At 41.2% G+C, this 25,386-nt stretch overlaps 1 protein-coding gene across 1 annotated transcript in view; it reads left to right on the top strand.

The window, feature by feature from the left end:
- TMTC2 (transmembrane O-mannosyltransferase targeting cadherins 2) overlaps positions 1 to 25,386 on the top strand; it is a 208,787-nt gene that overhangs the window by 81,387 nt on the left and 102,014 nt on the right. Inside the window, exons 4-5 of the mRNA XM_072146509.1 lie at positions 8,305 to 9,133; positions 23,014 to 23,128. Of these exons, the coding sequence (XP_072002610.1) occupies positions 8,305 to 9,133; positions 23,014 to 23,128 (944 nt within the window). The remainder of the gene's footprint in view (positions 1 to 8,304; positions 9,134 to 23,013; positions 23,129 to 25,386) is intronic.

Here is a 25,386-nt window from a genome sequence, read left to right on the forward strand (position 1 = left end):
ATCCACGGCACACAGGCTGTACACGGGGAAAGATAAGACATGTCCTATCTTTTCCCAGTGTACGGAGCGGTACGGTGCCGCACGTGTGCAGCACCTTATCGATCCGTGCGGCCATTGCTTTCTATGGGGGACGTACATGCGTCCCCCATACAGTCAAGTAAATGTAGCCATTGTAAATGTGCCCCAATGTGTAATAAATGCCAACATGACTTTAACATGCTACAGATAGATCACAGTTTATTAAGAATTTGGATTTTAACAGCATTTTGCATTTAAAGATTATTATATGTCTCTCAAGAGCCTGTGAGCCACAGAACAGCCACACCTAATACGCTTTATAATCTATTGTAAGAGGAAGATTATTACATTTCCTGCACACTTAGTTGCTGCAGAACCACTTAGAAATAGTAATGAAGGGATTGTTGTCCACCATGGATTGATCTACCACCATTATCCTTTTCTAACAGTACAAGGTTGGTATTAGAGGATATGCAGCAGCACATTGTTAATACAATTTTTTAAGAATTTAATTTAGTTAAACAATTCGTTTTGTTACTATGTGTCAAGTGAATAAATATTTTTGGTCTATTAATGAAACTTGAATATCTTGAACCTTTTTTTTTTTTTTTTTTTTTTTTTGTGTTGGGCTAAGTTTACACTACCGTTCAAACCTCGTTCCTTACTTCCGTTTAAAAAAAGGTAAATAACGGAGGTTTAGCAAAAAAATCAAAGAATCAAAACATTCAAAAAATCCAAATGACAGTAACGTAATTTAATGTCATCCATTTGGGGTTTTTTCAAACGGAGGAAAAGTACCTCAGCCTCCATAATTTTTTTTTTTCTGTCTAAAAAACGTATTGATAATGGATAACTGCCTAAATATACCATAATGGATGACATAACATTGATGTAAATGGGATTTTTAATTCATACTTTAAACTTCCGTTGTTTTTTTAACAGCGGTAAGGAACGGAGATTAGAACGGTAGTGTGAACTCAGCCTTTATGGTTTATTTTTATGACCATTTGCCTACTTATTTTTATTGACTGCGTGAAGTGCCCACATATCTGGTTTTGCTCACCCTCTGTAATGTAGCTGATACTTAAAATGACTACAGACATTTGAGAAAAGTTAGCATTAAAGCACATAAACGATATACACTCACCGGCCACTTTATTAGGTACACCATGCTAGTAACGGGTTGGACCCCCTTTTGCCTTCAGAGCTGCCTCAATTCTTCGTGGCATAGATTCAACAAGGTGCTGGAAGCATTCCTCAGAGATTTTGGTCCATATTGACATGATGGCATCACACAGTTGCCGCAGATTTGTCGGCTGCACATCCATGATGCGACTCTCCCGTTCCACCACATCCCAAAGATGCTCTATTGGATTGAGATCTGGTGACTGTGGAGGCCATTTGAGTACAGTGAACTCATTGTCATGTTCAAGAAACCAGTCTGAGATGATTCCAGCTTTAACACATGGCGCATTATCCTGCTGAAAGTAGCCATCAGATGTTGGGTACATTGTGGTCATAAAGGGATGGACATGGTCAGCAACAATACTCAGGTAGGCTGTGGTGTTGCAACGATGCCCAATTGGTACCAAGGGGCCCAAAGAGTGCCAAGAAAATATTCCCCACACCATGACACCACCACCACCAGCCTGAACCGTTGATACAAGGCAAGATGGATCCATGCTTTCATGTTGTTGATGCCAAATTCTGACCCTACTATTCGAATGTCGCAGCAGAAATCAAGACTCATCAGACCAGGCAACGTTTCTCCAATCTTCTACTGTCCAATTTCGATGAGCTTGTGCAAATTGTAGCCTCAGTTTCCTGTTCTTAGCTGAAAGGAGTGGCACCTGGTGTGCTCTTCTGCAGCTGTAGCCCATCTACCTCGAAGTTCGATGTACTGTGCATTCAGAGATGCTCTTCTGCCTACCTTGGTTGTAACGGGTGGCGATTTGAGTCACTGTTGCCTTTCTATCAGCTCGAACCAGTCTGCCCATTCTCCTCTGACCTCTGGCATCAACAAGGCATTTCCGCCCACAGAACTGCCACTCACTGGATGTTTTTTCTTTTTCGGACCATTCTCTGTAAAACCTAGAGATGGTTGTGCGTGAAAATCCCAGTAGATCAGCAGTTTCTGAAATACTCAGACCAGCCCTTCTGGCACCAACAACTATGCCACGTTCAAAGGCATCAAATCACCTTTCTTCCCCATACTGATGCTCGGTTTGAACTGCAGGAGATTGTCTTGACCATGTCTACATGCTTAAATGCACTGAGTTGCCGCCATGTGATTGGCTGATTAGAAATTAAGTGTTAACGAGCAGTTGGACAGGTGTACCTAATAAAGTGGCCGGTGAGTGTACATGTTGCTTCTTGTCTGAGATGGTTTTAATATAGAAATCGCAATTGCTTTTGATTTGACTGGTTTCTTAAGCCATTGACCATGCCTCACACATAATATACACACACAAGCTAGAAAGGCCATTAAAAATCGTTCAAGGAAATAAATTCTGATAAACCAGAGACACTTACTCTAGGCACTTACTGTGGCAATGTTCTCATATTTGTTATCTATTGCTTTTTTCCTCCTAAAATCAACTTTTAAAATTATTTATAAGTAAAAGTAAATATGATATTTTAAGATATTTTGAATTCTCCATATTTGAAAAACCTTGGTAGCAGTGCCAACCAGTATAACCATTCTATATATACAGTTAGTTCCAGGTGAAGTAATACGGTTGTAGCATTTTCCAAGTTTACAAAGTTTGGGAGTACCATGAAGTTAATTTTTTACATTTTATTTAATTTTTTTAAAGCAACTTTAAAATATGCTAATTCGCCAGAAGGACTCCTTGGCGTGTTTCCAGAGCCCCTCTTTGCTGTAGCTTCACATGCTGCTACAATGTGCAAAGTACTTCTCCCCTCTTCCTCTGTGTGCTGAAGTTTTCTCTGCTGCAGTGATTTTTACAGCAGGCAGAGGGAGGTGAAAGTGCTGACTTAGCAGGGCAGAGGGGGCAGACAGGTTAACAGCCTGTGAAGCTACAGGTATTGCCCTCCATAGTACTTCTGGCTCAATAGTACAATTTGAAAAGTTAATTCGAAAAGGAAGGAGGCTGTGGATTACAAATGTTAGAAGATGTGTATGTGCCCTTGGTTTATCATACTTGATTTTGATGGTCGATTTCCTTTTAAAGATGGCTGCATTTGTTCCATGTATATTATTCAGCTAAGTAATCCAGATGTGATGTCACCTCTGCTGCTTTGCACTTGAACCCTAAGACTCCTTCCAGTCTGCATTTTTTTAATTTTAATTTAGAAATTTCCTTTCCAAACTTGTAATTGATGGCAGATGCATGAAACATAATTAAGAAGCCAGTGCTATTTCTGTTGGCCATCAGAAGAGGCTAGACTGAATATTCATCAGTTTATTTAGGCTTTTAGCTGAGACTGTGTTTAGCATTTATACATAATCAGAGTAGATGGTTACATTTTTAAAGGTTACTTATAAAGCTATATAATGAGATCAATCAGTGAAGAATTCTCTATCCTCTACTTCACATCCTTGGGTTGCTATTTCGCATGCATTAGCAGGGGCCATGTATGAGAGAAAAATGCAGATGGGAAATACAGTGTGTGGTGACTAGCCATTTCGTGCCTACAAGTGCTTTCCCAAACCACTGACTTCATCTGTCTGCTGCAGCTTAAATGCGGCATCGCCAGAAGACGTCGTCAAGGAGAAGGAAATGAAATATGAACAATGACCACCAAAGTTGATCACTTTAATTGGCTATTGTCTTTGCAATGATTGCATAACCCACATTTGTAGATCCCATTTGGGACCATATCTAGCCATATTTTGTGTGGAGAGGCCACTTATGCTCCAAATTTTCTTCTAGTTAGTGAGCTGCATCTGGAATTGCCATTGATTTGAGGTCTGAGAGTAGAAGAACATTGCAGAAAATTGCAGCAAATCCTGAGTCTTATTCCCTGCCACCTTACTTGCAGTTCATCTGGAAAAAGCATTGCCATGCAAATTAAGCAAAGTTGGGGACTGCACATGAACTTGTGCTACCCCCGATCCAAGACCCAGGCCTAGCACACGTTTACCCTACCCCCTCATCCCTGCACTCTCCATAAGTACGCCCGGTACCCAGTCATACTCATGGGAGAAGTTAGAGCAGGGGTCAGGAACCTTTTTGGGTGAGAGAGCCATGAACGCCACATATTTTAAAATGTTATTCCGTAAGAGCCGTACCATATGCACATGCCCCCCAGTAGATGGGTAGTCCCAGCTATCTACGTCACACCCATGCCCCTCTTCCTGGTGGTGCCCCTTTCCGAGTTAACTTGGCTCACCGCTTTCCGGCCCCCATCCCGGCTGGCCATTGTGTGCAAGTTGGCACTCGCAGATTTAAAGGGCCAGTGTGCCGCTGATTGTCGCTGCCCACTTCCCGGTTTCCTATAAAGATCGGCAGCTCCCAGCATTCCCCACCGGACCTTACTGTGGAAAGCTGCCTCATGGGCATGAAGCACTGTTTCCTTCCCAAGTGTTGACCTCCCGCTGTGACCCCGGACCTGTTCCTGATTCTGCTCCTTCGCTGCCAGCCCTGACCTGTTGCTCCGTCCCTGACCTCGCATCATTGCCGCCTGCCTTGACAGTCTCCCTACTCCTGACCACGAGACTGCCAAATCATCCTATACCTTGACCTTGGCTGCCACCGTGGACAAGTCGCGCCTGTGGAACGACCTGGTGGTACCGTGCTGCAGCAAGACCATCCTGCCTTGTGGTGGGCTCTGGTGAAGACCGGGTGTCACTTAGATTCCGGTCCCAGGTGTCTGCTTACATCCATCGTCCAGGGGGTCACTACTCCAAATCCTGACACCCACCACATGCCTCCCAGAAGATAGGTAGCCCCAGCACATACACCCAGTAGATAGGTAGCTACAGCAGATACTCCCAGTAGATAGCCACATCACATACTCCCAGTAGATAGATAGCCACAGCACATATTCCCAGTAGATGGGTAGCCCCGGCACATGGATCCCAGTAGACAGGTAGTCACAGCAAAAAAAAAAAAAATTCACTTACCAGCACTCACTGCAGCCAGCTCCTCATCGCTCCCACGCTCTCCTCTTTGACCCAGGCTTAGGCGATAGCGCATGGGTCACACAAAGGACGTATGCAGCGGTAACATTGCTGCCTGTGTCCAGTGATCAGTCTAAGAGACACACAGCAGCCATCACTGAGAGCCAGATGCAGCCAACAAAAGCCGAGCCATAGGTTCCCTACCCCTGAGTTAGAGCATGCTTTATCTTTTTTCTGGCAACCGTATGATATGGTGGCACATGAAGTAGGATCACATTGCACACCAGTAGAAAAGTTTTGACCAGTATTTACTATATATGAATAAAACATTTGGGATAGTATACAGACTTGCTATTTAGCTCTAGGAGCTGTGGTCTGCACACCTCTCTTCTCTGCCCTCTCCCTTCCTTCTCCATAGACTTCTACTTGGCCATCCTGCTTACAACCGTTTTTGTGGTTGTGTGGTAGCCGTTTTTCACGACTCCCACATTATATTGTATGGTATCAGCCATGTGACCATTTTCCATGGCCATGAGGATGAGCCGACTTCCCTGGCCACTAAAGAGGGAGCAGGTCCTATTCCTGCCTATTCCTGAGTTTTTTTATATACTCACCCACTCATGACAGTCATGTGCAGAGAAGCTGTCATGTGAGTCTAGTGGATCTGCGTCTTGCATAGATTGTAGACTAAATGTCCGTTATTTTGAACCAAAACCAAGAGCAGTTGTATACACAGAGAACAGTGTAAATCTTTCCATTACACCTGTGTTAGCACCTGTTCTATGTGTTCTGCCTCACCTGGTATTGGTATAGAATAACTGACTAAGACATACATTTTTTTTTTTTAAGTTTGCAATTATCTTGTGTTATTGATTTATGCAGGTTGTGAAGTTGAGTAACCATCTAATTATGCATGCAAATACAGTATATTCTATAAAAATATATTAAAATTTAGATGGTCCTGAGCAACTTAAAAAAACTGAAGACCCAAATCTATACAGGAGATTGTTTGTTTGTTTGTTTGTTTGTTTGTTTGTTTGTTTGTTTGTTTGTTTGCATCCAGCTGTGGACACCAAGGCTCCTCAGTGAGTCCATATGTCCCTAATCACTTTACAGTTTGATGCTGAAAGATAAAAATAGAGCAGTGAAGATGGATGAGCATCGGCCAGACAATTTATGAGAAGCGGGTGCTCCATCACTGACTGATCACCCAGGCTGTGTGTCCGCATACACGTGGTGACTTACTAATGTGATCACCAATCATAAAGTGGAAGCTTCCTTTCAACAGAGCCTCCAAACTCTCGCACTACTGACAGTGAAATGAGTGAGCGAGCGTCCGATTATTCTGACTGGTTAATAATGTTGTCGAGGAAAGTTCATTTCTACAGCATTATAAATTAGAGAACCACTGGGAAGAACTGGCCTAACGGTAACCCTGTTTTCCAAATAAATGACTTGCAACATAAGAAATAGTTTACTGCTGTTTCATGAGCAGCTGCCTGTGTGGTAGCCCCAGAAATAGAAAGTAATCACATGTAATGCCATGTTTGTTTTCTCTCCTCATCCTCTCCTATGAGACGTTTGATAAGTGGCATCACGGATGTCAGACATCTGGTTTGCGATGTCTTCGTAGTCCAAGCTATAGCTGACATGATTTAAATTCCAGCTTTGCCGTCGTAGACAATGCCAGGACTTCTGCAGCACTCTTTCTAAATAACTTACATAATTGGAAAGTTTAGCTGTGCGCTGCATGTATTGGTTAAAATCTGGCAATCCCATGGATTAGAGGATTTTGCTGGAATAATGGATATTTTAAGTGTAAGCATCCAAACCCTAATTTCTGTTTTTAACTGTAGATCTCACGCAAACAAAACAATGTAAAGCTTATTATGGTATGCCACAAATAGTTTTTTCATTTAGATTTATGGTGTTTTCAGAAGTCATGATAGATATGACCAATAGAAAGGGTTTAGGTTTGTGTTTTTTATTTTTTGTACATTGGTTTATGCTCCTTTATTCTTGCCCAAGAGGATGTACATATCTGATGTTGAAGAATGGAAGTGAGACCCAGGGCATATCATTTGTGGCTTGCTGGTCCATCATATGAGCAAGAAATTGAAAATGACATTAGTGTTGAATGGGAATTTATAACAGGATTTACATTGGAGTCTCCCATTGGATTAAGTTTAGTATCAGAGCATCAGTATAGCTTCATACCTGATTGTTCTCCCCACTGTTTTCTCCTTGCCCCTCTCAGGCATAGACTGCTACTTTCCCATCAGTGATGGAGGCTTCCAGGGGCTACGGAAGTCAGGAAGACTTGGGTTTTAGTTACTTGAAATAAAAATGTATCCAAAATGTATCAAAAAGAAGTAGAGCTCCTTAAATATTATTGGCAGTGACCCTCTACTGTAGATGAATGGACATATACAGCAAAGTTAGCTAAACTCTTTCTGTAAATAATATCATTCTGTCACACACTTCATGAAAGAAAATCAAACTCAGTTGATGAAACCTGCAAAAAAAAAAAAACCTGGGAAACCTGGAATGGGTTAATAAGAAATTTTCTAGATTTGTGGTAATTCATCAAACCACAGTGAAAGCTATGATCTTCAGATGGAGAATTCTTGGAGCTGTGGTTAATCTTCTCTAGAGTATTGTGTCTGCCAGAATTACTCCAAGGACACAGTAATAACTCATCCAAGAAGCAAAACATCCTTGAACATCCAAAGACCTGCAAAAAGTCCCTAACCTCAGCTCCATGATGTAATGAATACACGGTAAATCTGGCCATACATGTTACATGCTTCTGTACTGAATTTGGCCTTCTGGTTTTGGGAAGGAAACCCACCACCATATGGGTCCCTTACCCATTGAGTACACAAGCATCTCTGGAACTTTATTCCATCATTTCCTGTCTCTTTTTTAATTAGGATTCAGTGCCATTATAGATTAAAATAAATAAATACTGAATCTCTAAAATGTGTTGTGAGTACAGCCTAAGAATATTCAACTGGTGGTTAGCAAGTAATAATGTCCAAATTGATGTTGAAGCCCATCTCGCAGTAGTAATAGAAGACGTGGTGTTTGGATAGTTATTTGTGTATAAAGCTTAAAATACTCAATACACTTGGATTGTTTATCTGCCTGTACTTTGGACTAACAGTTGTTGTCTTTCTTTTTTATTTTTTTGTTTACAGGGCAAGAACTTTTCTCTTATTCTTAGTGTTGGACTTTTGGTTGCCTGGGGAGTGTTGTTATTGGGTGCTCGTTTCTACTGGATGGGAAATACTCCCCCAAGTTTTTCAAACTCTGACAACCCAGCTGCAGACTGCGAAATCCTACTCACACGTACCCTGACCTTCTTATACTTACCAACTAAAAACCTCTGGCTGCTTTTTTGCCCGGATACACTCAGCTTTGATTGGTCGATGGATGCTGTGCCTCTGATTAAATCAGTCATTGACTGGAGGAATATACACACTGTGGCCTTTTACATTTTGCTCTTCCTCCTTGCCTACACAAGTCTCAAGAGCTCCAGTACAAAAAGAGAATGCAATGGGAAAGCATTCATGAATGGCAAGCAGAATACTAATGGCCATAGCTGTCAATCAGATTTAGAATACAAGAACTCTGAGCTGAGGACTACCATTGTCTCGAAACTTGAAAATGGTGTAAAAAACCATATTAACCATGGATTGCAACTTCCTTCTACAGAAAACATTGCTGTTTTAGCTTTATCTCTCTTGATAGTTCCTTTTGTGCCCGCTAGTAATCTATTTTTCTATGTTGGCTTTGTTATTGCAGAGCGTGTTCTCTATATTCCCAGTATGGGGTTCTGTTTACTAATAACTGTAGGGGCCCGAGCTCTTTATATTAAGGTCCAAAAAAACTTTCTTAAAAGCCTAATTTTTTATGCTGCCACTGCGTTACTACTTTTTTATGGACTGAAAACTGTTGTGAGAAACGGGGATTGGAAGAATGAAGAGATGCTGTATAGATCAGGAATACAAGTGAATCCAGCTAAAGGTAACCTATGCTATATTCTCCTGCAACCGTTTGTCAATGCAACCTTTGTTTTACTTGTACGTTTTGCATCCGGGCGTGCATTTTATGTGTTTGGCTTAGGTTTTTAGTATGCTTATCTGCAGGTTAAGAGACTGGATGTCCTTATAGCCTCATTAAGTTCCTTTAAACAAACCATTCCAAGATGAGTGGCAAGTTTAGTGCTTGTTTTTCTAGCCTTTCACGCTGTTATGCACTTACAAGATGGTGCTGAAATACAGGCCTTTAAAACATGCTTTTACAGCATCATTATATCCTCTATCCAGAATACCGTAGCCAAATTCTATTAGGCAGTATTTCTGTACTACTTTATGTCTCTCGGTTTAACAGGAATGTCTGCCGGCTTAAATTCATGATTATATGATGATTGTCCTTTAAACCCTACGTGTATCATAGCTTCTTCTCGTTTTAAGGGGCCCATAGAAAAGAGACTAATACATTCTACACTAAATCACTAAATGTCATATGTGAATTTATTTATTTTACTTTTATAGGTAAGTGAAAGGGAACCTGTCACCAGGGGCCTCATTTTCACTAAAAACCCGGTTACATAAGCGCATCACACCTGCAGTGCAAATATGCTTTCTGCCTTTTTTTTCTGCCTGCGCTTGCATTACAATATAATTGTGTGTTGTAACTTAACTTGCACCCTGACAAAAATGTTTAGTCTATATTTAGTCCTAGGGGATGGGCTTAGAAGCATTTAAAAAAGTGCCTTGTCAGTGCTGCAGACTGCTCAGCTCTTGGCCACCATCTTTATGCTCCTGTACAGCTCCTCCCTTCTGCTTCTTCACAGAGCCCACAGCAGTGGTGAGATGACATCAGTGGGAGGAACTGTACAGGAGCACAAAGCTGGGGGCCAAGAGCTGAGCAGTCTGCAGCACAGACAAGGCACTTTTTTTAAAGTCACATTTCACATGCATCCAAAGCCCAAACCCTGTGACTACACAGAGGATTTTTGTCTGGATGTAAGGAAAGTTATAACACACAATTATATTGTACTGCAAATGCTTAGAAAAAGCAGAATGGCGTATTTAACCTATAACCTGTCTTTAGTGAAAATGAGGTCCCTGGTGATAGGTCTCCCAACAAAGGAACCCGCTAGGGTGATTTTGGACACTTAAAACAAGATTGGCCACATGGTAGAATTTGGACATCTTCCGCAAACTACACAGTGAGGCTTTTTGACAAACTTGCTTTTTCTCAAGCAGAATTTACATAGATTTTGCTCTGAATATAGGGTCAATTTTTTAAAAGGCCGATTTGTTCCAGTTTGACCCTACAGCCTTCCTTTTAATGTTGATGGAAGAGGGATTTTGGCATTCTTCATTGAAAATTAGTACCCAAATCTGGGAAAACTATTCCTAATGGATAATGGATAGGGTAATTTTTTTAATAGGCCGATTTGTTCCAGTTTGACCCGACAGCCTTCCTTTAATTTTGATGGGAGAGGGATTTTGACATTCTTCATTGAAAATTAGTGCCCAAATCTGGGAAAACTATCCCTAATGGATTATGCTTTTTCAGCTCTTGGGACATATTTACATAACAGTTTTTGACCTGAATTTTTAAATCTTCCTGTTAAAAACTTCATCAGAATCCAGTGTCTGACTTTTTGGCACATGCAATATAGGGAAATAGGGTTCTTTTTTCCACAAAACACAGAGCTTTGATGGGAAAGCAATTTGAGCGACAGATTTTAAGGCAAATTCTGATGTGTGAACAGGGCCTTAAACTACACAAGTAGCTATGATCTTTCTTGGTGTAAATCCTTTGGTCAATTTCCTAGACTAGTCTCTGATAGTGATGGTTAATGGTAGCTGGCAGAATCCTCAGCCCAAAAGACATCATTGGGTAGGATTATGTAGTCAGATGAAACGTTGCTCAGGGTAGGCACTGTATATTCTGTGAATGATGAGGAGAGGAGTATTTCAGCATTCAGCAAGCATAAAGCAAGCTATGCATTTTATTTCTAAATCAGAAAAATTATTCTTTTTAGATAGGTCTTATTTGGCAATGTTCATTTTTATATGGATGGTCAATTCCTCCTGTAGGACAGTAGTGATGATAGGGTTTGTAAATAATACAGTATGTACATCATGCACTTTTTTCTATGGCTTTTTACAAGCACACTGGGGAAGATTTACTTACCCGGTCCATTCGCGATCCAGCGGTGCGTTCTCTGCGCTGGATTCGGGTCCGGCCGGGATTTAATAAGGTAGTTCCTCCGCCGTCCACCAGGTGGTGCTGCTGCGCTGAAAAGCATCTGAACACACCGGAATTCACCGAGGCCAGCTGAGTGAAGGTAAGCGCGTCCCGATCGACACATTTTCCGTTTTTAAATGCGGTGGTTTTTCCGAATACGTCAGGTTTTTCGTTCGGCCACGCCCCCGATTTCCGTCGCGTGCATGCCGGCGCCGATGCGCCACAATCCGATTGTGTGCGCCAAAATCCCGGGGCAATTCAGGTACAATCGGCGCAAATTGGAAATATATATCGGTAATACGTCGGGAAAACACGAATCGGGCCCTTAGTAAATGACCCCCCATGTGTCAGCTGACATATTTTCCAATCTTGAAACCTGACAATGTGTGTTCCTCTTCTTGTCTATCTTGGTGCACATGTATAAACATGTCCACCTCAGGTATTGCAGGTATATCAGCATCATTAAAGGGGTTGGCCACTTTTTATGTACCAGGGACATGATATTAAACAATTTACCAATATATATTCAGATAAAGTTCTGCACCTTTTTCATAGAACCAGAAGCTGCAGCCTCCTCCAGAAGAAACAGGCTGCTTAGTAGGAAGGCATTTCTGAGCTAGGACTGTGGATTCTGATTTCATGGAAATGATGCAGGATTTTATCTCAATACATATGTAACCTGTTCCCCGTCTTACTCAAATGGCTGCCAAATCCAAACTAACCTATCAATCAGTCTGCAATTTGTTTTGCCGTCGTTTGATAGATGGCAGCACACGATGATAACACCAGGCATTTATTGATGGTGCGCCTTATACTCCGGTGCGCCTTATAGTCCAAAAAATACTGTATTTTAAAAAATGATGCTTGCCTTCTCCTTTGCTCCCGTTGTGCCACAGCGCCATGCATTTGCACCGCGCCCCTGTGTGTTTACAGAGAAAGGCACTTCCCTCCGACTACTTCCACTTGCCAGCTATAGCATTAGATTCAATGCTGTATCAAGCATGCAGTAGTAGACAGGTGTCACAGGACAATGGGAGCGACAGAGAAGATAAGTATAAGGGTTTTTTTATTTTACAGCCAGTTATAAACATTTTTAAAAGGCTGAATAATGTTGGGGTAAAGTGGAAGTGTTTATTTCCTATTTCCCTTATTTGCCTGTTTTCTCCTTTTCATTCTGTCCATTGTGACACAAGACTCCTTCCACACTCAAAGCTCCCTTCATCTGGCCGTAAGCAGCCATGGCACTATGGGCCTTGCACTAAGAAGTTGCATAAAGAATGAGTTTTCTTTATAACCTCAGTTTGTTGGGAAGAGGAAGGGTATCTCTGGAAATCTGGTGCCATCCTCTTTGTGTGGCAGACTCCCTTTAATTAGCTATCACTTCTTTATGTGACATGTATATTGATGCCTCAGTTGCTAATGGTATTAGCTGTCAATGTTGTTTTTCACAGAATGACAGAACGTGGTTATTATTTTATTTGTTGTTAAGTGTTTCCGAGTTTTAATGATTTGTATGTTAATCTCATGAAACCTGCTAAAGAGGTTCTATAGCATCCATTCCTCTCTTTTACCATATCTATACAAGTGATTTCTTTATTGATTCCAACAATTTTTTTTATCTTACTGCATGATGTTAATTGGGCTTTTTTTTTTCTTGTTGCTCAAACGCATATATTGCTACTAGGCCAAAAATGTAATGCTTACAATAAGTCATCCCTATCAGCTTGAGGAGTCTGTCGCCTGCACCACACTGTTCACTAGTCAAGGGCACATAAAATGACTGTGTAGTGGTCACACCAAGTGACGGCAGAGCAACTCCCATTTACTAAAGTGGGAAGCTGTAATTCCTCCGTTCCGCCATTCCATGGAGTATAGTGCGGTTTATTTCAGTTCCCTTTTCTGTGTATTGACTGGTGGATGTCTGACACCTAGCACCACCGTCAGCTGGTCTCAGCAATCTGATATGTGTGACCTGTTGTAACTATTGCCCATCAAAAATTTTGATTGTTAACCCCTTTACCATTAGAACTCAAAAGAATTTTAGGAGAAGTAAAAAATCATATTCAATAATGATCTCTGTTCTGTTACTCATCAGGAGGTGTAACTGTAGATGTAGCTGTCATCCTATCATCTCTATCCCAAATCAATTAACAATTGAATAATTGAGATGAGTAACATCTGTTTCACATTGGCGTTGTTTTTCACTTTCGTGGTACAGTGATTTCCACGGATGCCTCACAAAGCCAATGGCTTTTTTTTTTTTTTTCAAATTCCTTTATTAAACGATAAAAGAGGAATATACATGATTCAACCACAATAGGCATATGATTGTACAACATTCACTGCATATAACAGTAATCGAAGCTTAAGAGTGTAGAGCATAGCAGTTATACAATAGATACATATTTGCTGATAACATCTCATTGATATAAAAAATCATGTTCATTTTCCAAGAACAATAAAACAGAACGGAGTCGGACTCCAACATGGCGGTGAGGGGCAGGTGGAGGGTGAGGAGAAGCGGGGGAGGGAAGGTTGGGGAAGGGTAGTTTAGTCTACTAGTGTGGTGTAATCAGGAGGGCGTGAAGTCCATCCAAGGGCCCCACGTCTGACTATGGCTCCCGATCGGTGCAGTTCCGCAGATAGTTCCTCCATTCTCTGTAAATGAAGGATTTCTGTAAACCAATCGGTCATGGATGGTACCCGGGTGGATTTCCACAGTCTCGGGATCACAGAGCGTGCTGTGATCAGCAGAAAGCCAGTCAGAGATCTTTTAATCTTGGGCAGGGAGATCGAAAGTATAAACAGCAAAAGATGTGCAGGGTCATTTTTCAATGTGTGACCAGTCAGTTTATTAGTTAAATCCACAACTCCGTTTCCAGAAGGGCTGTAATACCGGGCATTCCCACCAGATGTGTACCATATAGCCTACAGCTGTCGGCATCTTCAACACTCAGCCGAACATGAAGGGTACATTGAATGTAGTTTCGCAGGTGTCCAGTACCACCTGGATAAGATTTTAAAGTTTGTTTCCTGTGCCTTCCCTGAGATGGATGCCTTATGGCAAAGTTCGTAGGCCTTAGACCAATCGTCTTGTGAGAATGTCCTCCCCAGTTCCCCTTCCCAAGCCATGGCTTGTTTTTTCACCGATCCATTGTACGTGTAAATATTTATGAAACCTGTCCTGTCTTTTTCACGGATGTGAATTACAGAAGTCCATAGAAGTCTATCGGTGCACAAAAAAAATCCTGATAACAGGTCAGGTTTTTTTTTTCACTGTTGAGGCTGAGAAATCAGGTGTTATGTTTTCTAGGCAGCGTTAAACCTTCAGGTTTTTTTCCCGGACGCAAAGACCAAATAAAATGGATTCTCAACTAAAGCGCGGCTCCAACGCCAATGTGAAACTACCCTTATGTTCAACAATTTCTTCAGGGCTGCCCAAAGCAAGCATCATGATTTTTATGGTTTTGTAAAGTTTTAGGGCAAACAGAGACCTTAGAATGACCCAGAAATCCTAATTTGTAAATCTGTTCTGTTACATAGAAATCTGGAAATTTAATCAGTAAAAGCCTGTGTCCTATTGTTTTTACTGGCAATAATGTGAATATTTAATATCTGGATAAAATAGGTATTTAGTCATATGATGATTTAAAGTGACATAACAGTTGAATACACGAATTCTCATTAATTGACTTGGATAATAGAAAGCTTATCTTTTACGTGAACATATTGGTCTGTAATGTTACCTAGTTTTTTGGAATGGAACATCCTAAAGGCTGATTTACATGGCCCATATTACAAATCTGTGTTTAGTTATTACACTTTAATAGAGCAAGAATATGATGTTGGTTGCATTGCGTCCATGGAAGCACACATTGGTGTCGGCAGGCAGAGCTTGTACCAGCACTGGGCATTGATGTCACAGACCTGAGAAAGCGCTTCCAGCGTGAAGCGGTCTGTCATTTGTGGCGTGCCCGGCACCACTCTACCTGTTTACTTCAGCTACAATAAAGTTTACGTTTTGGTGAGTGACCCGACTTTCTTCTATTTCATTTGATGTTTTACTTTAGTCTGGATTTACCTGCTTTGGAGCGCACCACCGAGTGAAGCTGCTATCGCTGCTTGCGATTCTTGTGCCTGTTGAGGTGTACTGCTTGTGCGTGAGGAACGCAGTTGCCTGCGTTGTTTTTTGCCTAACTTGGTTACTGTCTAGCACTGTGCATACCTGGTCAAGTGCCGGGGCCCAGTGCTCCTGGGGGGGGGGGGGGCACATAAGGCTGTACATAAGGAATCCATGGGGTGAGGAGGGTGAACCATGAGGTTCTGTTTGGGTTGATAAAGTAGGGAATATTTTAGGGAATAGGAGACAGTTTCAGTTTCTGAATTTTTTCTACCGCCACAAGAGTTCACTGCAAGGGGGCCTACTGAGGTTCTGTCACCCAGGGTCCTACTGAAACCCGGAGCCGACCCTGTCGGTAGGACCGTATTTAGTGTTGATGCTGCCCCAGGCACTCTGAGTGCTTACGCCCACTATTGGAGCCCTCATCCTAAAGCCTCTGACCGCAGCACGTTACTATAAGATATCAGCGCAGGACCCAGGAGGAGGAGTCTCTCTAATGATCCACTGCCAGCATTAGATTCAAAAACTGCTTCAGGCTGTGTTCACACAATGCGTTTGCCTTGTGTTTTGAAATGCATTGGGAAAAACATTTCATGATGTAAATACGTTTTCCTAGTAGCAGCCCATGTGTGTGACATTGTTAGTGATCACTATTAAAGGGATTGTTCTATCTAGCAAATACGGCACTCAGCTTTCTCTGTCAGCTTAATAGAGATGAACTTGGCAGCCGTGCAGACACGATTAGCTGCTCCGGGAATCTCGGGGAGCGACGGAATGTGCTTTGTGCACATGCGATCGGGAGACTCCTCCCCACTGCGCATGTATTGCCTTCCTAAATGTAATTCAAGTACATTGTGTGAATGTAAACACCAGGAACCTAGGTGTACCCTAAGCCAACTACACCTAGTCCTACTAACCCTAAGCTATTGTCCCTCTAATATATATAGTACCCTCCATAATTAAAGAGGTTACCCGAGCTGAAGAAGTCGGGGGGGGGGGGGGGGGAGGGGTTGTCAAAACAAGCAAGCACTTGTACTTACCCCTCTGCTGCTCCGGTCCAGCGCTGTGCCCCCCATCACTCCCAGCCCGTATGTATAAAGAGATCCTGCACCTCACATTCTAGCCCCCCCCCCTTGCTCAGACTGCTTTTTCATCACGTCCCAACCTTGTCCCAGCAGCGCTAAGCATTAATCGGACTATACCTGGTCACATGGTCATGACTTCATCAAAGGTCCTTTAGACCACATGTACTGCAGCTAATATAAAGTTTGTGCTGCTCCCCCAGCACCCGCCACCAACAGCCTGTCCCCCCCCTCCATCAAATTAAAATAAATAAATAAATGTTCCTGGGGCCCAGGCATAAATACAGCCCTGGGTGTCGGAACTGTATGTATCCGAAGCATAATTTCTTGGTGAGTGTAACCAGACATGGTGGACGTGTTCGTTACCACTCTTGTGTTTTGGTTGTTCCCCATTTTCTTTGTTCTCCTTGGCAGATCATTGCATACATTAATACACTTCTGCCTGCTAACTGTCATCCCGTTTCAGCCTATTCCTTTCACTTCCTGCATATCCAGCCCTGGAGGTCACCACTAGCTGAGATTCTCATCTTTAGTGTGACACCAGCATGTTTTTAGGTGCTGTAGAACTGAAGATGGGGGCGTCCAAAATGACACCCCCTGCGGCCTCTAAAGTTCACTAATCTCAGACAAAATTATGACTCTTCTCTGTTTATTTTACATGACTATGGAAGAGATTTTTTTTATTGGTAAACGGACAAAATTTAGCAAAAAAAAAAAAAAGGCAATTCTAGAAAGGAAATTTCATATCCTAAATAACGGGGTAGTAGGTTTAACTTCGTTCTTTAAAGTTCTTTTCCTTCCATGAAATCCTTTCCATTCATTTTAGAATGTATTTCTAGAAGCATTTACCCCTTAAAGATGTTGGACGTTTTCCTATACATTCTAATTAATTAATTTAGAAGCAGACTTATTTTTCTTTTTAATTCCTTTCCTCGTCCCCTTGTTGTTACTCCAGGACATTGTACAATTTATTAACACATGGGGACTCAATATTGTGTGGCCACCTGTGTGTCCAAGGCACATTCTAATCACTTATGTCTGACTTAAAGTATATGTTGGACATGATTTTGTTGTAGTTACGATATAATGAATTGCCTTCTATAGCTTAATACGGTTGGCCTGTACACTGAACATGAAGATTAATATGAGTGCTCGAAAATGAGAGCCAGAGCAAATGAATTAAGAGGTTAAACAAGACCTGTTTGGTTAGCTGTAAAAATGATCATGAATAATGGCTGGTGGGTGGACGGTAATGTTAAGAGTCGATATTTGTAGAGAGAAAATAAAGCTTGTGCCTATATATACATACATACAATCAACATTACATGTGTATCTAGAAGTGGTGAAATGCATGGCCAGATGTATGTGGAAACTAGAACAACACATCTTTATTGGCTCACTAAACTTTAGTAACTTTCAATGTGACCTGTTGTTGGCATCCTCATTCAACTTAAAAAGGTTTTCTGGAGTTGAGGATAGTTACTATCTGACATGAAATCCGAACAAACTTTTTCCCTTTCATGTGAATAAGTATTACCAAAATGATTAAGGTTACATGCACTCAAAGGTATGCCTGTCGGCCCATGGGCATGCGTCCAGCACCATGGAGAGGAGGAGGGGTGACCCCTCCCCTCTCAATAGAAATCCATGGCGTACGGTCCATAACACGGGAAAAGATAGGAAATGTCCTATCTTATTGCCGTGTATGGAACGGTACGGTGCCGCATGTGTGCATCACTATATTGCTCCGTGCAGCCATTGCCGTCTATGGTGGACGTATGTATGGCCGCAAGCGACCAAAGGACGCTCATCTCTGGGACACAGAACCCATCTCCTTCCTGAGCGGTATGATGACTGAATATTGCCATAATGTTTCTACTTTTGTTTAATTATTTGTACAGATGAACAAAGCACCTTCAGGTATCTGGAAATTGCACCCAAGGATGAACCATACTTCTGCAACTCCACAATCCTCTTCCGGATATCTCAGCTAATTTCTTTAGACTTTCACATGATGTTATACAAAACACCAGTGTGTTTCAGATGTGTTTTCAAATACATCCACAGGTGTGTTTCTAACTCCAATGTAGGATTGCACGATGCATCGAAATCTCGGTTCATGTGCGATACTTTCAAAGTCAGAACAGTGCTGAAAGACTTCTACTGTTGTATAGACTCCTTGTGTATATTCCAGGCAGGGAATCCTTTTGAGAGATGTGTTGGGTTAGCGGCAGAGCAGGGACCACGTCATTAGGGAGATATCACCATCATATGGGTCTCTACATTTCCCAGGGCTTCCCCAGACACAAGGCTCTAAATTATGAAATTACATAATTTTTTGCCCAGCCCGGGATTTGAACCCATAACCCCCACATTCCACTTGCCTTAAAGATGCAGGACAGAGTCTCTATCCACTAGGCTTACTGGCTGCCAATGGGAGGATTTAATGTAATTAAGAGCTTCACTGTAACATAGGCTCAATGCACTGGTATATAGAGATGGATTCTCTCAGAGATCTCTCTTTATATCAAGACATTATTTTTTATAAGAGTGTAATGAAGTAAAATCACATTAATAAAAATGTATAAGACTGCATAAAATGTGGTCATGATACCTGTGTTTCCGTTTTATTCACATCCGTATGCCATCTGTTTTTATTTATTTTTTTTTTCACATATGGAAAAAAAACTGATGGGTTTCTAATCTACTTCTTGCCCTGCCCAGTTGGTTGCCTAGCAACATTTGAGAAAAAACAGTCTGCATACAGATGTCATGCATGTCCCGTCTATTTTTTTGGTAGATACATTGACTTCTATGGATGTACATGGTCCGCATGCAAGACAAAATACGTATGCTGGAATTTTTTTTCACTGTCTGCACATCTGGGAAAAAATTGGACATGTGAACAGACCCATAGGGAACAGTGGGTCCGTTTGCCATCCGCAAAAAAAGGGTAGCGTATGGACATCAAAAACATCCATGTAAATGAGCCCTAAATTAAACTATTTAGCATACGATTTTATATTAACATCACCAGGATAACCTTTACAATACATCTACTACACTGTCATAAAACACTAAAGCTTCTCCTGGCAAATCACTGGTGGACCATTACTGATCACATGTGTTTCAATGGAAATGCATATGTGATTAGGCTGAGCCGCGCCCGCAGATGTTTGCATTGCATTTCTAAATGTAATGTAAACGTCCCATGTGACCGCACCCTAAACATTCACATAATCCTTTTTTTCTTTTCTTGAAAGTATCGTATCGGTATCGAGTATCCTGATCCTTTCCTGGTATTCGTATCGCACTCAAAATTCTGGTATCGGTGCAACCCTACTCCAATGTTCTTTTGGCCACCTTGTAAGGAAGTCCCCTTAACATCAAGCATGGCTTTCAAGAAGGCTAATGACCTGATGCAGGAGTATATCTATTACAGAAGGAGCAGATTCCCAAATCTAGACAACACTGTAACAATGTCTTTTCATCTAGTCAGTAGGCGACCTTAATTCTTGTGGGGCAATGGAATCATATCTAAGAGCAGAGCTATAGTTAGATCACCAAAGGGAATTGTTATTTATGCAGTACTATTTCTAGTGCACCTACGTTGTAGTTTAGGTGCTCACGCTTAGTTTTCTAACTGATATTGAGCTTGTTGTTGTGAACATTGTGTCAACATTCTTCATGCCTTATATTAATGAAGTCCAGCTGGAGGGTTGTGCACTTTGTGGCTAAATAAGTCAGATTTTAAATTGCTTGTATTTGAATATTTAAGCATTGTTTCCTATTTCAATTTTCCACAGCGAGGGCCAAAAGACTGTGTACGACAATTGAATTAATCAGATATCTCTAGTCTGAAAGACTCCTTGAAACAATGTATGCCTGGAGGCAGGTTGTGTCACCACCCACACAGAAAACTTTCTAGATGATACACTATTAAATTGGAGAGCAAGCAAGCAAAGTGTTGCTAATACCTCTGTGTTTTAAGAGCCTGAAATGCGTTGCTAATGAGAAACATAACTTTCCATTCAGCTTGGTGTACATGCCAGCTATGCCCCAATCCAATTTGCATTTCCTTTATGTAATTGTGTTAGATATTTCAGTACACATGAGTTAAGTCTAAAGAGAAAATTTTAACCCTTTAACCCGAATATACAGCTGGAATTATTAGCAGTTGTTTTGTTTTTCTACTGTTTTCGGTTTATTCAAATTTAGCACCTTCTGACAACTTTTTGAAAAAGACAAACCCCTTAGATTGAATTGGTGATGATGCATTTGGTTGTTTAGCCACAGTAACTGTGAGTTGCAAAAGTAATGTAGAGGTGTAAATTAAAGGAACTTGACAAATGTTTGATGGGTGGATACCAAGAAAGAGAGAAAAATGCTTGTTCATGGCCTTGCAACTTTAGATTACCAACCTATTCCCTTTACCTCATGCACAGGAATGCTCAGTTTTTTCTGAAAAGGAAGAGGTGCGTGATCTGCTGGCCCAATACCCTTCTGATCTTTTTCTACCCAATTATCTCAGTTGAAGAGTTGGAATGCCCAGTACTTACCAGATTGCTGGCTGCTCTTTTCCAGCCATTGGGTTATCAACTTGTGTGTACAGGGTCTTTCCCAAAGACTCAAAGGCTACTCTTCCCTTGTTTCCCACTGCAATAAACAGTGTACATTGAACCCTGGTGGTTGGCTAATTGTGAATGAGTGCACCATGCACATAAACCTATGCTATGATCGGCTGGAGAAAGGCAGGGTTTCACGCTCCTCACCACCCCCCTCTCCATATGGGGCCATGCAGCCTCAACGTATTTTTACCAAAAGATGGAGCATGGTCCTGCTAACCCTGCCCCCTAGGGAATAAAGGAGTTGAGAGAGATGCTGGCTGTATGACTCACTGAAGAGCATTCTAGAGGGATGGGTTATGAGAGAGCTGATTAATCTTCAGCCAATCACACACAGCAAGTATCTCTCAACTCCCTCATTCCTGAGGCAGGCCAGGTTAGCATTGTCAGCATCAGTTAGGAGGAGGGGTAGCAAGAGTAGTTGGAACACCCCCTGCCTCCATGACCAGATCTTTATTAACAGTGGGCACCAATAAAGGTCTATTTTTGTCAAAGAATGGTAGCCCTAATCCCATGGATATAGCCATAAGTGGAACATGTGTAAAGACATTTAAAAGCTACTTTGTGGGGGGTGGAGGAGTTGCAGGTGATGGCTTCCCTTTAAAGAGGATGTCCAGAATTTTATAAATATAGTGCACATTGAATATATTATTTTCTAAATGTATTCATTTTTATAACTGATCTTCAAACAATATTCTTATATACAGTACAGCAGTGAATGCGGAGTAGTAGGCATGGCATAGATTTATTTTTCTCTTATGTGGTTAGAAAGAATTAAGTATATTGTATTGTTTCTTTAAGGTCTCTCCAATGCACTTGTGAGGTTACTAGCTACATACAGTACAGGCAGTCCCCGGGTTACATACAAGATAGGGTCTGGAGGTTTGTTCTTAAGTTGAATTTGTATGTAAGTCGAAACTGTATATTTTATAATGGAAGTTCTAGACAATTTTTTTTCTTTTGCCCCAGTGACAATTGGAGTTTCAAAATTTTTGGTGTAATTGGACCAAGAATTATCAATAAAGCTTCATTACAGGCATCTTACAGCTGATCATTGCAGTCTCGGACTATAGTAAAGCATCCAGAGAGCTTCACCAGAGGTCACAGTGGGCAGAGAGGGGTCAGTCTGTAACTATGGGTTGTCTGTAAGTCGGGTGTCCTTAAGTAGGGGGCCGTCTGTAGTTGTAGGGATTGTGTTATTACCTGCTGCTATGGAGTTTGATTCACCGTAGAAAACACTTTGTTTTTTTATTTATGCTTTTACAGTTAAATGTCCTCATCCAATATTGCTGGTGAGTTTCCTATTTGTGAGGAGCACCGGCGCTGTGGCCTCAGCTGCACTGTCCTGGTGAGGACAGCTATAGCTATTCTTTCTGCTGACTTTTTCCCGACTGATTCCTGTGAAAGCTCTTCATGATTCAGCAGACACTTCCTGAGCTAAAGTAATTACTTGTGCAGGAACATTTGTCATTATTAGTTGATCTTTGTAGCATAGCATTATTGCTTGACAGCAGGGGAGCTGATACAGGACCCATCCGAGAATGAAAGCTTCCAGCATCAACTGTTTGCAAAGGCTAGTAATGAGTGTGACATTGTCAGAAATGAATGGACCTATTTTGTATGCTGGTGTCAAGCAGAAAATAATTTATTTCCTACCAGAAAGTCATTATCGTGATACTGTCTAAAAAAATGACATCAGTTTCTTTGCTAAGCTAAATTGTGATGAGATACACACCGTGATGTATTGGATTTTCATATGGTTTCTCTTAAAGGGGAACATAAAAATTTAAATTTTTTTACCTTTTTTTTCAGCATGGGGTAACCTTGGGAATGTTCTGAAGAGCCAGGGCAAGATTTCTGAAGCTGAAAAGGCTTATAGGAATGCCTTGTACTACCGAAGCAATATGGCTGATATGCTGTATAACTTGTAAGTACTGCATGCTGCTCTTCCACTACTAAATATATTACATAAGGAGCCCTTTTTATACTATTATACAATTAAAGGTAACTTTGTCATCAAAAAATGTACTACAAAACTATTACCACTATGTTGTCAAGCACCTTCTTTCAAGCATGTTTCTTTCATGGCCAAGTGTGGTGACGATATCCGGAAAATCAACTTTGAAGTGAGATGTTTATCGGTTGTTTAGAGTTAAGGAGGCGGAGACTTTAACACTAAAGTCAAGCTTTCCTCACCTTTTAAAGGAGACCTGTCACTATATTTTTTCCACAAGACAAACAATGCTTACTGATAAAAGATTACAAGTATTTCCCTAATTACCTAAAATTAGCTGCCAGTGAGGCACTATACCTTAATTACAGCCATTTTTATGATATACAAATTAGCTTTTCAGACTCTTGTCTCCTGGCTTTGACTCTTCTCCTCTCCCAGACTGCCATTGAATCATGTCCCCTTATTTTGACTGACATTTCTGTGTCCCTTTAAATCACTGCCCCGACCCCTTGTACTTAAGGACAGTCTGCTACATTTTAAGCTCTATTTACTTTTTACTATTTACTAATTTTTTTATACACAGTGCATTGTCTTATATTCATGTCATGTTACAAGTATGACAATATCTAAGGTCTTTTAGCCTCTTAACATTAGCAAACTGTTCCTCATGCATCTATCTGATCAGATGAAATCACAGCAGCCTCCATGGAGGATGGAGAGGAGTAGAAGTCCATGAAGGCATGCTGTTCATATGATCAGATACTTACATGGGATACATTTTGGAAAAATGTAAATGGTATAGGACAGTGATGGCGAACCTTTTAGAGACTGAGTGCCCAAACTACAACATAGACCCGCTTATTTATCGCTAAGTGCCAACACAGAAATGTAATTTGTGATTTATACTCCCTTCTCTGTCACAGTTTTCATTGATACCAGCACTCTGAGGACACAAATAAAGCAGAAAATAGTCCCAGGTAGAGCTGTAACTTTAACATACCTCTGTGCACAGCAAGTCCTGGTCTGTTTGGGACTGCAGGAAGATACCTGGAGTCATCTCTGGTTATGGCCTCGGTTCCCACAGAAAGGGCTCTGAGTGCCACCTCTGGCACCAGTGCCATAGGTTAGCCATCACTGGTATAGGACCTTAGATGACATCACCTTGGTCACTTGACATGAACTGCTGAATAGAAAGGAGGCATTAGGAATGAAGAGGAATAGATGGTAGGGGCCTGCCAAGCAGGGCACACTCTGATGCCAGTCAATATAAGATAACGTTGATATTATGGGGATGTAAGGGAAACAATTTTTAACTTAAAGAAGGGTGTCAGTTAATTTTAGTTCTATAGGAACCTGTCACTAGCTGTATTTGTGAAAATGTGGTGACAGGTTCCCTTAAACAACTCCTTCCCTCCACTGCCTTGACTTTTTACAACCAATTTACATCACAATTCAAAGTAGATTTTCCTTGATGATGCCACCACACTGGGCCAGAAAGAAAGATCAAAGAAACACGTTTAGAAGTTGTTCAGCTGCTTCACAACATACTGGTAGTTTATTAGACCAGTGTCTGATGACGGGTTCCCTTTTATGATGCTCTAGTCATTTTCTCCGCCTGAGCTTGTGACAAAAGCATAAAAATAGAACAAATCTAAAAATAAACAATCTTTAATGCTGAACAAAGCTTCTTGTATGTCTATTATTTAAACTTCTAAAACATCAGAAAGAGCACTGGCACTACTGGTCTCAGCAATCCATTTATACTAGGTCACATGTGAAGAGGGGATGCGGGCATGCAGGGATTCATATGACTATAGGTGGCGCTCAGCTATGATGAACGGTCCAAAACAGTGTGGAAAAGAAATGCAGCAGCAATAACATAAACTTACTTTGGTGAATTTATTTATTTTTCTTCATTGTATTTTTTTTTTTTGAGATTTGCAAGAGAAAAAGCCCAAAACCATCATTCACCAAAGTGTGTGATAGTAGGTAACCTATGGTTTTTGGTTGTATTGTTTACCAAAAATCCAGATGCTTGAAGAAAAATAACACCTAAACCTGCATATTATTGTAAGATGTACTGTAAGATGGCACCATAAAGTGAGCAAACACCAAAAAAGGCAACCAAATCTTAAAGGGAACTTGAGGAGTGAGTAATACAGACAAAACACATGTTGTTTTTTGAAATGCTTCCAAACCAAAATCCAGCCCCTGTGACTACCCCAGGATTT

Source organism: Engystomops pustulosus, chromosome 4 (assembly GCF_040894005.1).
Source record: "Engystomops pustulosus chromosome 4, aEngPut4.maternal, whole genome shotgun sequence".
Taxonomy (NCBI): Eukaryota; Metazoa; Chordata; class Amphibia; order Anura; family Leptodactylidae; genus Engystomops; species Engystomops pustulosus.